The sequence below is a fragment of the Tauraco erythrolophus genome, chromosome 3 (genome assembly GCF_009769465.1).
Source record: "Tauraco erythrolophus isolate bTauEry1 chromosome 3, bTauEry1.pri, whole genome shotgun sequence".
Lineage (NCBI taxonomy): Eukaryota > Metazoa > Chordata > Aves > Musophagiformes > Musophagidae > Tauraco > Tauraco erythrolophus.
In genome coordinates, this window is record NC_141467.1 from 38442343 (window position 1) to 38456562 (window position 14220).

The following is a 14220-nucleotide window of genomic DNA, read 5'->3' on the forward strand; positions in this document are numbered from 1 at the left end:
TTCATTGTATAGCTGCCTTCCGAAAAAATCACATTCAAAAATATTAAAACAAAGTTGTAAAATTTGCTGAAGATGCTGACACAAGAACTGCATGCTTATTTGGGGACGGAGGGCAGATTTTCTCTCTGTGGGTACCACTGTAATTAAAACTAAGACACTCAAAGCACAGTAACACTATTGGCACTGCTTACCACTAGCACTGGTTGTCAGCACAGACTCTTGCTCCGACAGGGATCCTATTGTCATGTTGGCGGAAGACGTTACTGTGGGCTGCAAAGACAGGCCTGATATAGGCTGGATAACCACATTAGCCGGCACTGCATTTTCTGTTGCCTGCAGGGAGGGATTCTGCGGAGCCATACTGGGATCTCCAGTTAGTTGCTGAGCAAGTAAATTACTCTGCTGTAACGTCTGCTGTAAAATACTTGGATCAATCTGAAAAGCAAGTTTTCAATTTGAAGTTAACAAATACGGGTTAAGTGAAGAGTCTTAACATAAACGTAGAATTCAAAGGGTTGCATATAGAGATATCTAGAGTATATCAAACTTTTAAATTAAACATTTTCAACTCAAATTTATTTTTTAAGTGCCTGTAAACAGCCAGTCGCCAAAGTCAATACGTAAACAGTCTTCAGCTATAGGTTCTTCCCTCAGGAAAACGTTTGGGAAATCAAGATCATAGATCCATATGAGCACGCTGGGCACTAGATACCCACAATACTGGCATTCTGTACTGCCTTACTGTTGCATGTAACACTTATCGCAGTCTTCATGTCTCTGAAAGCAAAAAGACATGGAGCAGACAGAGACCGATATCAGAGATTATCTATTTTTTCAGTTCCTAGGGCTCCTTCAGATCTCAGTTCACAGTCAAACATCTGTTCTCAACAGTTAAAAATAGATATTTTACTTTTTAGGGATGAGTGTTTGGGGACTGGGGAAACAAAACTAAAATACAGTTTTCTTCAGTTTACGCTAAAAACTTCTTGCATAGACAGACTCTGGGCAGACCAATGCAACTCTGAAGAGGACTCTTCCCTGACCCTTGGGTTGGACCTGGTGACCTCCAGAGGTCTCCCCCAACCTCAATGATTCTGTGAAATTGATCAAACACAATCAAATTCATCAAAACCATTCTTTCACATGATTTTAAATATCTATTTTTAAATGTAATCATCTCACCTTTTTCTGTTATTCATTTTGTAAGCTCAATGGGAATTTAAATTGTGAGTTTAGAAATTAAAAACTTGCCAAATAACACCAGTGTCTTATGTTAAGGAAAAGAACATTTTATGCAATAATTTGGGTTGGTTTGTTTCTGCAGGGAGTTTCTTTTGGGGGAGGGGGTGGGGAGCTTTAGCCTAAAACGCTTTTAAAGTGAAAAGACAAAATGGAATTAAAAGAAAAAAAGAGAGATTTTAAAGCAATCTTCCAAAATCACAGAGGTCTAAAAAACAAAACCTGAAAAATTGAAAGAAACCAGAACACAAAAAAGCCACCACCATTGTGGATAGCTGTGCAGCTATTGTCTACATCTCTTAACATGGTACAACTGATACAGCATGGCATTGGCATGGGACATTCCACAAGTAAGTATGCTCATTAAACCTCCTTCAGCCCTCAAAGTGACTCTATAACATTACAAGCAAGAAACCGTGAGCAACCTACCTGTAACGTTATGTTGTTAATACCGGTGGCATCTATTCCAGAAATTTGAACATTTTGTCCAACCAGATTAGCAGCAAGTTGTAATTGTATTCCTTCAAGAGTGGCCAAGCTACCATCTGTCAAGGACACAGTTAAGTCACCTCCAGCTACCAAAGAAAACAGCCATATTATAATGTTTTTCTTTATCATTACTGACTGCCTCTTTAAGCTTGTTTATTTTTAAAAATTAAATCAATACAGAAGCTATACACATACATACACATTTATTCATGCCAAGAAAAATACTCTGAAGCAGATGATTGCCTGTTTCACAGCTTCATAAATTCTATGCAGTTTAAGGATTGTTAATATTTAAGCACTAGCTAGCATCTTACAAAACAAGAATCGCTCCAGAATATCTCAGGTAACCCGGAGAAATTTGGAATAAACTTCCTTGCCGAGTGTGCCACACCTAAATACAAGCAGCACTCACACATATGTGCATTCTGACTGTGAGCATACACATGAAAGCTACTGTCACATTTCTGCACAGCACAAACATTGTTCAAGAAGGTATCAAAGTTCAACCTATGTACTCATGTGGATGGAAAAAAAGGTACAGTAGCATTTGAAATACGAAATCTTTAGAATTTAGAAAGCTCCTAATTTCAAAAGTTGAATAGATCATCTCTACAAAAGGCCTTGAGAGAACATAAGGAAAAAGTCACCTTCTGTTTGACATATCTTCTTCTCCAAACACCTTCAGTATGATTAACCAGTCTCCTTTGGTTGATGCTTTAAAAACATCTCTCTCCCTCTCCAAAATCCTTTAGTACAATATATCTGCTTTACAATGCACCCAAGAAATACCTGGTCCAGGCAAAATGCAAATCACTGACCTCTATTTAAGAAGGCTCCTGACTCTTTCTAGGACATCTGAACATGCTAGAGACTCCTCCTTACGGTGTTCACTCAAAAATCCAAGCAAACATCAGACAGTTTTTAATCACAAATTTATCACAAATGGTGCCTGTCAAATAGCATTAACCAGTATCTTCCAAACAACCAACAGTTTGTTGGTCCTGGACAACAATTTAGTTGAATCAGATAAGCTGGAATGACTACCATGAAATATGAGACTGATACATTACTGTGAATTTGTGAGCACACCTTCAAAATCATAGACAGGTACTCAAAAAAGTGCCAAAGCAGCACAGAAACTCAATGTCTCACTCAGAAGCAGCGGACAGACAGTCCAAGACCCACAATTTAAGTACTAAATTTACCAGTACCAGGGAACATTTTCAGACACCAGAACACTACTCTGTTCTTAAAAATGTACCTGTGCTACCTTTGCCTGAGGCCAGCTAGTACTCAGATCAGCAATTCCTGAAAGTAACTTGGAAGTTAGCAAGGATCATTCTCAAAACGTCTTGTACTTGCAACACAAAGCATGTTGGGTATCCCATTCCAGTTGGCCTCAGTTAAAGAATGGTCTGTGGCACATTTAAGAATAGGGTGGATGATCTACTTGAGGATATGGTTTAATGGGGATTAGGGATGGTTGGACTCGATGATCTCTAAGGTCTTTTCCAACCTAGAAATCTATGAATCTATGAATGCAGCTGTAGCCACTGTCAATTGGTAAGACTTAAGATCCTAAGCATTTAGTTACTCAACATACATGTCTATTCTAGCACTTTTTTGTATTTCTAAAGTGTTTTCTTGGTTTGGCTTTGGTTGTGGGTTTTTTTGGGGTATTCTTTTTCCTTTCTGTTTTGGACCATTAACTACACATGTACAGCAGAGCATGTGCACTTAAAAGACCCTCTTCATTATTTATGTAAATAACTAGTGTAGACAAGCTTTTCTTTGCTCTAGGATCTAATGCTTGAATATGAAATAAAGCTTAAGGAAGTGAAAGCTTACACAATAACTGTTTTGCTTCTCTCTTTTTTAAGAAAAGGCAACAGTGTATTACCAAAAATACTCCTTATCTGTATTTTTTTCCTTTTTGCAGTGTAACACTACAGCAGAACCGAAGAGATCTTTTTAGGTGAGCTGCATATGTTTTCTCCTTCATTCTTAAATAAATACATTTTTATTTATATCACCACCATGCATCAAATCATAAATTCGGTACAACTCTTACCTGCTTGGAAGTAGCGTTTGGCATAATTTTCTGAACTCTAACAGAAAGCAAAGTTCAGTACTTGATCTCAACACCACCACAAAAAAGTCATCGATTTTTACCTGACACTGAAGCAGGCAGGATAGCCTGGCCCACGAGTCCTTGTTGAAGTAAATTTTGATCAAACTGACTCGTCAAAACGGAGTTATTCATGATGAAAACATTAGGGTCTGTTGAGGATGAATTAAGAAGACTGACTGGCTGTAGTCCCTCAGCTGAAGTACGGGTGACCGGCTTCCTAACTTTCTTTGTCTCTGTTTTATAATGACACTGTATGTGGGTTTTTCTGCGCCCTGAAGTACGAAACCGTAAATCACAGTGTGGACATTTAAAGGGCTTTGCTCCTGTATGCAGACGCATGTGGACTTTTAGACTCCCTTTTGTAGAAAAAGAATTACTGCATACGTGACAACTGAAGAGTTTCTGGCCTAGAAAAGTTTCAAAAACAGAGAGGTAAGTAATAAAACCTCTAAAAATCAATAGTACTCTACCAACAATTCCAAAAAATACAGATTCTTCACTCATTTGAACAGAATAAATTTGAAATAATTAGCCTTTTTCTTTACAGTTTTGGCTGCTTTTCAAATTAATTAAGGATCTCAATTAAGGGTATCTTCATTTTTTCCTATTTCTAAAACTTAATATGCTGTTAAAGCTTTCAGGCAGAATCTTATTTGGTCACCTTGATGCCCCTGTCCTCCTCATCATCTCTCACCTTCTTGACTAATCAAGTTGTTTGAACTACACAGCTCATAAAACCGGAGAATTAAAAGTTTCACCTTGGCCTCTTCACCTTACTTAGTCACTCATTTCCTTTTTAATTCCAGCAGCTTTATTCTTCCGTTTCAGCCTTTACCTCAATACTGACTAGTATTAACGGATTACAAGTAGGAAAAGAATAAAATTTGCGAGATAATATTCTAAAACAAAATATCAACCAACTCCCAGTAATCTAGAAGTAGAGAAATCTCATCTATACACATACAGTCTTCTTTCTTCCCTTTCCTTTCAGATTGCATAACATTTGAAAAAAATCCTTGGTCTCAAATGGAATTTTTAATGTACTACAAATAACAGTTAACTACGAAGTTTGTGTCTTTAACAATATGTGCAATTGTAAAATTCACAAAATGCATAATGTAAATATCTAGCAGAAAACATGCCACTGTAGCTGAAAATCCATTATGACTCCTGAAATTCCCAGGCCTTCCAGTATGATATTGCTTCCTAGCTAAACAAGGGGAATAAAACGATGTCTTTTGCACAGCTGTCTTACCAAAGAACAAAATCAAGACTTTCCTATAGCTCTGATGGAAAAATACATTGGAGGAGGGGGGGGAGAAGTAGTATTAAGTGTGATTAAGTTATTATTTTTACCTGGCAAACCATTGTATCAAATCTGAAAGAAAAGTCAACTCAACTTCCAGATCAGAACGTATTCTGATACTCTGTATTCAGGTGATGTTCGTCATTTACATTTGGTAAAGAAGTCACAAAACCAATGTGTGCCTAAGATTCCTGCTATTGAGTTCTAGTTTCCACTTACACAGAAGAATCATCAGATTACCGAATTACAATTCAACCTACTTCAGATTACAGATTTAGATTATAAAATGCTAACATTGTTGTCACTTTTTGTTCAACAAAATTAAGTAAAAATTCCAACAATATTCTTTCAAGTAACGGAGAAGAAAGAGCTCGGGTATAACATGAACCAATAAGACAATGGGGATCTGGGCTGCTGCAAAGCTATCATATTCAGAGTACCACAAAGAAAAACATTTTTCCCACTAAAGTAAAAAATATTCATTGAGAGAAAGGGGGAGGGGGAAAAAGAGAGAGAGAGAAAGAAAGAAAAGTTAGCAAAACAAAAAAATAAGCAGAGTCGAACAAACTGAACATTTGAAGTCCTGTTTAAACAGACATTAAAATATTCAATCAGATTATGACCTCACTCTTGGGCTTTATATAAATACTAAGAATTTGAAAAAAAAAAAAAAAAGACACATTAAATGCAAAACTATCAGACAGGGAGTCTACATAAGACGTGTAAGTCTAAACTATAAAACAAGGAGGTAGAGATCACAGGGAAACTTGGAGGGAAGATGATCACAAACTGAGAAAAGAAGTCATCCAGGAATGGCAAACACCAGACTGGCGTTTCTTTCAAATATAGTAAAATTAAGAGCGTTTTATCTCTTCTACACTGACACCATACTGCTGGCTACCCAAATAAAATGTCAACAAGAACTGTTACATATACAGGATATTAGAAAAGCAGTGAAGGCAAAAATAAAATAACATGTGACATCAGTTATCCTACTACATGCTATGCCACTGTGGGTTGAAAAGCACTACTAACTAAAATCAGATCTCTCTTAAGAATACAAAAAACTACTGTAGAAACCTAAATACTACAGAAATTAGGTTTACGTTCAACTTACATGATTCAAATAGCTGAATGCTCAATTTTTTTGTACTCTTTCAATCTACTCAGCAGCACAAACATCGTTTATCACTTTTTTAACTTAATTTTATAAAATCCTCCAGCTCCATCCTCTTGCTCAGTAAAATCATTTAGTATTGAAATATTACAGCAGATTTGAAATTAAAATATTACAGATACATACGTAGTTTTTCCATGAGCTAAGACTATGACTGCTTCATAAGCCTATTGATGTAGAGGGCTATAATAATATGGTTTATAAAAAATATCGTAATATGATTAATTTGATGACGCAGTAAGTACCAAATTTCACCAAGCACTGCATTCACAGTGCCATTTTCCAGATCGTAGAGAAACATACCATTTCCTTGCAAAATCTTTAGTTAAAACAGTCTGTCAAGAAAGTAACCAGTTTCTAAACAAATACATTCAAAATCTTACTGACCTGTGTGTGTTTTAACATGACAATCCAGAGTGGATTTTACAGTGAAACTCTTCCCACATTCGTCACACTTATACGGCTTCTCTCCAGTATGGATACGAACATGCCTAATAATTTCAGAATACATGTCTATGTGAATTTCTACTTTTATGTCAGTTTGTAAAAATATTTAATCTTGTATCTTACTAATTTTAAAATTAATTGAATACTCATATTAACATTACATTAAGCAGAGCTAGTAAAGATGATTTAAGCATTTGCCATTTTTCAAACTGATTTTACATGTTTTTGTATGCAAGTCCTAGCAAGAAAAAAAAATAATTTCCTAATAATCATTTTAATACTGCAGGAAATATGAAAAGGCTGGTTTAGTCGTATTTAGAATACATAACATTTTGACACATTTTGTTTAAACCATTCTGAAAAAGAAAAATGTGTGCAAATATGAGTTAAACTTTAGCTTAGGCATAAAAAAGTTAGATGAAACTGTTACTGCTAAGTTTCTGGTGAAGAATCTAGAAAATTGAAAATATATAAAAATTTTCCATTGCTTACCTGACTAAATCACTGGGTTTTTTAAAGCTTTTGGGGCAATAGCTACAACAGTTGGCATATTTGGGCTCTGCTTCCAATTCTGCTTGCTTATCTTTGATCTCACTAATTCTGTCTTTCTCTGCAGCAGACTGGACAAGAACTTTTTCTGAGACAGTGGCACTTTCTCGAGGCCTAATCTTTGCCAGTTCTGCTGTTTCTTCTTCTGTAAAAGTTATGACACCAGGACGAGATTTTCTGGAAGTTCTTTCAGAGTTTTCATCATCATCTTCAACACATGCAACTATTAAAAAACAAAACAAAACAAAACAAACAAAACCACACGTCTGTTTAGTTTGATCTGTCAGCTGAAACTGCAAAAATACAAGGGTTTATTATTAAACACATGGCCACTACACTACGTCCTTGGACTTAAATCTCTTTCAGGGGTCTAACTACTCATGTCTGCATTTCTTTCAAATAAAGCTTGATCTGTATTCCTTATTTTTACAATAATTAAATACAGGTATTAGTAATTTAGGACAAAAAATGCTCTACTCCTGGAAAACTGATTTCTTTAAGCAATTTACATAACAGAGAAACTTCAGTGGCTGTGGACATTAGACACTTTCCATGCTGGATGGCTAATTTATAAGATTACTGTTATAGTATTCATGTAATCCACTGAAACATTTGTACTTGTTTCGTAGCAAGGACTATAAGAGTAAAAATGAAACAATTTACCTCCTCCTCCTGTTTCTGTAGCTGCTGCTACAGCTGAGGAGACTGCCTGATGTTTTTTCATATGTTTTTTGCAGTGAACAGTTGTTCGAAAGCTTTCATCACAGAACGGGCACTTGTAAGGCTTCATGCTCATGTGAGTTGCCATGTGCCTCGTAAGGCTGCCATTAGTTGTGAAGGAGGTATTGCAAATGCTACAGCTGAATGCTTTAACTCCTTAAAGTAACAGAAACAAATAAGTAGCATGCCATTTGTTTAAGTTTACTTATATAGGACATTTACAAAACCCAAATGTGAGTTAAGCTAATATAGAGCTGGCATATTCTGTTACCTGTATGAGTCTTCTCATGTGACTTAAGAACTCCTGAGGAAACAAAGCCACGGCCACAGAGTTGGCATTTGTAAGGTTTCTCACCAGTATGTGATCGTACATGTTGTTTCAAGTGACTAGATTTCTTAAAACCTTTGCTGCAATATTCACATCTATTAGAAGAAAATTGTTTTCATTAGTGGCATGTAATTACTATTCATAAAAGATTCAGAAAATTCTATGACAATCTAAAAGTGTAACAAACCTATACGAACGCCTGCTTTGATCTTCGTTATCCTCAAGAAAGTGAGGCCGTTGGGTATGCAATTCAAGTTCTTCTTGTGATGTCTGATCTTGTATCAAACGAGTAGTCTAGAAATCAAAACTTCCAGTAAATTTCAATAACACAACACTGAAATTAAGTCACAGAAGCAGGCAAAAAAAAGATTACAGCACTTACACTCAACACAAGTAACCAAAATGACACTTTCATAATTTTTTGACAGGAAATTAAGAGTGCAATATGATACCTCGCTCTTTCACAGTGAGAAGGAAAGCAGCAAAATGTACATCTACTGAATCAGAATAAACAGACAACGTGGTGTACTTCCATCTATCTCCCTGCGAACCTAGACAAAAACATGTCTCGAGTCTCATAGATTTTCTGGTGTTTCAGGGGTTACGTTTAATACCAAAACAGCCATTTTAAACAGTATAAGCCCTACACTGAGTAGCAAAATGCACAGTGGTGCTGATAGACTTCACTTCTTTTTGAACGGGTTCTTCCTCTAAGCAAAAACCACCACAGACTACTCCTTGAGAATGACAGCATGTTGTAAGATTTGAAGAGAACTCCAAAGCCTGTAGGCTAAATTACTCAAACTCTTTCAGATCCTAAAACCCACCTCAGTTCTCTGACTGGCATTTGCCCTTTAAAAACAAGTATGAAGGGACAATAATTCATGCAAATCATAGTGGTAAGCGCATGACCACAGATGGTCTTCATGCTAGGTACTGCTATCATCATAAAAAGTTATATTTAAATTGTACTTTTAGCAATTAACCTCTTTTACAAATTTAACCAGATGAGAGCCATGAAAGAACATCATACATTGTAAAATGCAAGCTCCATAAATGATCACTATGCATTTATAATGTTATTTTTATTGCTTGATCATATCTATATCTACAGAAATTAAAGAACTAGGGCAGAATATAGTGCAATAATGTCAAATTATAAGATAACATTAGGTCCTTTCCTTAGTTTTAGACTTACAATCCAACTTTATAGCATCATATCCTTTTTAAAGCCTAGAGCATCAAAATATACAACTATTTTTTTTAGAAACCTGTAGCCACAGCACTTATCCTCCCCCAACCCTTTTATTTTCCAGTTGTTAAACATAAGCAATCTAGAAAAGAAATCATGAAACTTTTCAAACGTCTCAAGTTTACCTAATCGCCAATAAAACAGCTAAAAGAAACTCATCGCTGAACACAGAACAATGAATTCTGCCTTCCAGAAGTACTTACTACGTTAATAGTGTCTGTATTTGGAACCTGAAGGAGGGCTGGTGGATGGTAACTCGTTGAAAGAGCCTGAGATTCAAGTGTGCTTGAATCCTGCAGCTGCTGTACAGCTGGAAATTGAGTCTGTTGATTGTAGCTGTCATTCACTGTAAAACCTGTCAGAAATTAAACAGTCACAAACCTGGAAAACACACTGAATTGGACTTTGAATAACACCACACTTTCCTGAAGACTACCTTCAAAAGAGATTAAGCAGTATTACCACACAGTAATACTCATTTTATACTCTTCACTGTTGAGTGGCAAAATACACAAATGTTTCTGGCATCTACGTAATATGCATAACAGGGCTACTTACCATTAGCTGGAATTCTATTGGAAAATCTCCTCCACAGAAAAACACTGTTTGAAGTTTCTTCGAGGTGCGACAATTACCTTAGAGCCATTGAAATTTTGAATTTCTTGTATGTAAGCATGCATGTGTCAAACAGGTTGACCCATCTCCCTTTATCCACGTTGGTACCACGCTCCCTTAACTACACTGGAAGCCGATCACAAGGATGCAAAGCTCAGTGGGGAGGATGGCGGGGGAGTGGAGGAGATGACCCAATAGGAGAACTCCAGTTTCTGATAAAGTAACCCCATTTTCTCCTACTTTGGATCTCCTCCACATATTCCCACTCTTTAGATAACAGTAAAGTAGAGCCTCTCAAAGGCAAACTGCAAAGTAAAAAATACACATATTTTTATTCACATATCTGGTATAAAGGCCTGAAATTTTTATTCGGTTTTGTTGTTCTGAAATATCAGAAATTTATCACCTCCTTTTCTAAATGAATGAATGAAATGATTGTATCAATAACTCCAAGCCAGGGAAGTACAGCTCAGGTAGCAGGGGGTTTGAATGCTATTAGAGATGCCCTTTTATCAACCCCTCTAAGCCCTAATACTTCTAATATATATAAAAAATTAAAAAAAAAATCAATGTTTTGTTGAAAAAAATGAAGCCGCAAGAATTAGTAATTAAGGTAAGGGCAGCAATTTTACTATTTCTGTGCAGTTTGCCTTTAGTGGGCAAAAAGGGTGAAGATTATGAAAACAGGGTAGAAACAAACCCACATCAGATGATCACAGCATCAAAGGCCAAAAAAGCAATGCTTAAAGAACGTTTTGAATGACAGTGTATAAAAAACTGGGATGTGTTAAGTTTAAGCAGAAATTTTCCCAAAAGACACTTTTCAGAGCAGAATACCACCATTATCAATACAGGAGAAAACCTACATGTATGCTATTTCTTACACCATGGAATGAAAACTAACAAATGTAAAGAAATCTTGAAAGCATTATTAGTCAGGTTGTAACTTAACACCAAACCTAATGCTGAAACTTGTACATTATTTTCTCTCCTAGAACTACTGAGATTACAAGAAAAAAAGATTCAATAAGCTGAACCTTGCACCTCAATTACTCTTAGTGAAATAAAAAAAATAAAAAAGTAGCCTGAAGAACATCGATGCAAAGCTTTATGGTAATAAGAGGGCTGCTAATTTCTATTTTCAAATACATTTTAAAAGCACCTTTATGGAAAAATGCTATTCCCACTACACTTGATGAGAACACAGAAAAACAGGCCTCAAGAAACTGAAGCAGAAGTGATGTCTCTTCCATGGCCAACACAAAAAAAAAAGGACATAACTATTAAATGTACAAAGAAACATCTGTCTAAAAAAACTGACACTTTTTTATAATTGGTAAGTAATTTTTACTAGCTAAGAAGGAAAAATGAAGTTACTGTACCATGATCTGTTTCACTTCGCAGTGTTTTAATAAAAACAATTATTGACATCCTGAAAAATTTCCCAGGATCAATCAACAAAATGCTCAGTAAGAAGAGTTCTGAATTTAGAGGTATTTTGCGACAAACTGAAGAAAGAAATACTACTTCTGAAAGTAATTCTGGAATAAATACAAACCAACGCTGTAACAAGAATATACATGATGCATCCCCATTTTGCTCAATACCTAATACGAAGGTCAATTTCCACTCAAAATTTTAAAAAGATCTGACTATTTTGAGCATGCTAAAGGGAAAAAAAAATATCAAAAGACAGATGTTCGGTCTGAGAGACAAAAATAAATTTCAGAACCTTTATTTTCTGCTCTTTTCATCGTTATAGATTGTTATAGATTTTGCTTAATCTGCAAAGAACACAGAGCATCTTAAACTCTGTATAACACGGAAGTCTTTTACTACAAAGTTCTATAAACTTGGAATTGGATTTTGTGTTATTTCAGTACAAGTAATCATTGGTATTGCTTGTTTTTTCTTGGCTTTAGGACATCACCCAACCTATTCTCTCCTACATTAACAAAATATACTGAAAAAATAGACTACTCTGGATATGAGTTTACTAGTGGAAGGATATGTCTTGCACATGAGAATGAGAAAACAACAGTATGATGGTTCATAGCAAATACAGTATTTTAGTTAAGACAAAACTTGAAGTCTTTACTGACGGATCATTTGAATTCTAACATTACAAACACATCTACATGCACATGTGCATCTCCATAAGGGTCAGTGACGAGCAATTAAATATTTTGCAGGTTTGCTTCCTAGGCAACTTATGGAACCAATTGAACTGTATTGACTGGAATTAATGCGTAAATAGTTACTGAAAGAATCGGAATTCCAAGTCCCGAGGTTGCAGATCAACTTCATAGGAGAGTAAAACAGCAGACTGGTGGCACAGGTATATTTCCATGGGCTACAGAATAACAGTATTTGGACTTCCTGTAGTTTTTCAAGATCACTCTCCTATCACCACTAGTTGAATTATTAACATTCAACCATGCTTACAGGGAGACTTTAAAGGAAGAAAAGGTGATATAATCTATATGCAAATACATTTGGTGACAGATGATAATCAATAACCCAAAGACATTTTCTGACAAGAGATCCAATTGGTTGTTCTGACCTCACTAAAAAGTCTCCAAATGAAGACGTCTGAATATGTAAACTACAAAGAACACTGAAGTCCTTTTTCTCAGTCTTCAAATCTAGCTCAAATGAATAGAGTATGATACAGCAGCACGCTCACAAGATCTAGACTTATTTACAAGCTTGAACATATCAAGAAAAAAAATCTATCTGAACAAAGCAGAAATTGTGTAAAAGTATTATAAACCTGAAAGAATTAAAAAGTTCTGACAGGTCTGTGCAGACCTAGAGATCAGCCTCGTCTGTGAAATGCAAAGATTTTCTGTTTTTCTTAAAAAAAGGAAAAAGAAAAAAATAAAAAAAACCTACCAAAGATTTTTTTTAAAACTCCTATCTTGTTTTATTTATAAATGCTGAGCCAAAATATTTTAACAATACAGTCTATAAACACCAACGATAAAAAAGATTTAAGTGCTTTAAGCATGAATGTTCTACCTAGCTGATAAGAAAAAGAAATTAGGAGCATGAAGCACAGATGCAGACATAGGGAGAGGGTCGACCAATTTAACGCATGCATCCGCGCAAATGCTTACCTACCTGAAATTCAAAAATTTTGAAGGGCTCCAGGATCTTCAAGGAAACTTCAAAGAGTTGGGAATCTGTGGATGAGATTCCAAGTAGAATAGGAGACAACTTATACAAATGAGACTTAAAAAAAAAAAAAAAACACCACAAAACCACACCACAAACGTTTTGATTCTCTGTACCAATTTTATAATGTGCCAATGATCAGCCTAGATTTCTGATGATAAAAGAATTGTTTTTTGAGATCTAGAAGAGTCTCCTCCTTCACCAAGAAATCACTCAGTACTCAGTATTTATTTAAGGGAGAAGATACACATTCACAGAAACCGAAGTCTAAATAAGATAACAAAACAAGGTTTACGTATTGGATTTTCAAATTCAAAGGAACAATAAAAATCGAAACAAAACCCACTACCACTCTTGAGAGTAACACAGAATGCAAGGTTGCACTTTTTTATGTATTCTCTTTTCATTTATGTGGAAAACTGTTAAAGGCAACCAATGAAAATAATCCATAGGGTTTTAACAGGACGTGGTTCAGTCTAGTTTACTAAAGGCGGAGACTTTAATTTTTTTTTCTCAGTTACATACAAAGCAGCACAACCTGGAGAACTAAAATCAGCAGCAAATGATACTACTTCTTCACAGTATCATGCAACTTAGCACATTGAATTACATTTTTACAAAAGGCGCTATACAATTAAACAGGGAAAGAAATTAAAAACAGAGAAGTAGATAGAACGTCAATTACTGGTTACCAGTTATATAAACATGGAGTTATTTGCTGGAGTCAGAAACAAGGAGGAAGAGATCAGCTGGTCAGCCAGTGAGGTATGCTTCCCAACCAAAACAAATG

The 14220-nt window shown here is 35.6% G+C and overlaps 1 protein-coding gene across 3 annotated transcripts in view; it reads right to left on the reverse strand.

The window, feature by feature from the left end:
• Positions 1-14220, reverse strand: part of ZNF236 (zinc finger protein 236) — an 86964-nt gene that overhangs the window by 19488 nt on the left and 53256 nt on the right. The window contains exons 17-25 of one of the 3 annotated variants that reach the window (XM_086608530.1): positions 9842-9993; positions 8574-8680; positions 8330-8481; positions 8002-8214; positions 7282-7561; positions 6730-6833; positions 3901-4266; positions 1669-1814; positions 192-435 (exon numbers count right to left, since the gene is read on the reverse strand). In XM_086608530.1, the coding sequence (XP_086464656.1) occupies positions 192-435; positions 1669-1814; positions 3901-4266; positions 6730-6833; positions 7282-7561; positions 8002-8214; positions 8330-8481; positions 8574-8680; positions 9842-9993 (1764 nt within the window). The remainder of the gene's footprint in view (positions 1-191; positions 436-1668; positions 1815-3900; positions 4267-6729; positions 6834-7281; positions 7562-8001; positions 8215-8329; positions 8482-8573; positions 8681-9841; positions 9994-14220) is intronic. The other 2 variants (XM_086608531.1, XM_086608532.1) reach the window with 2 other exon arrangements.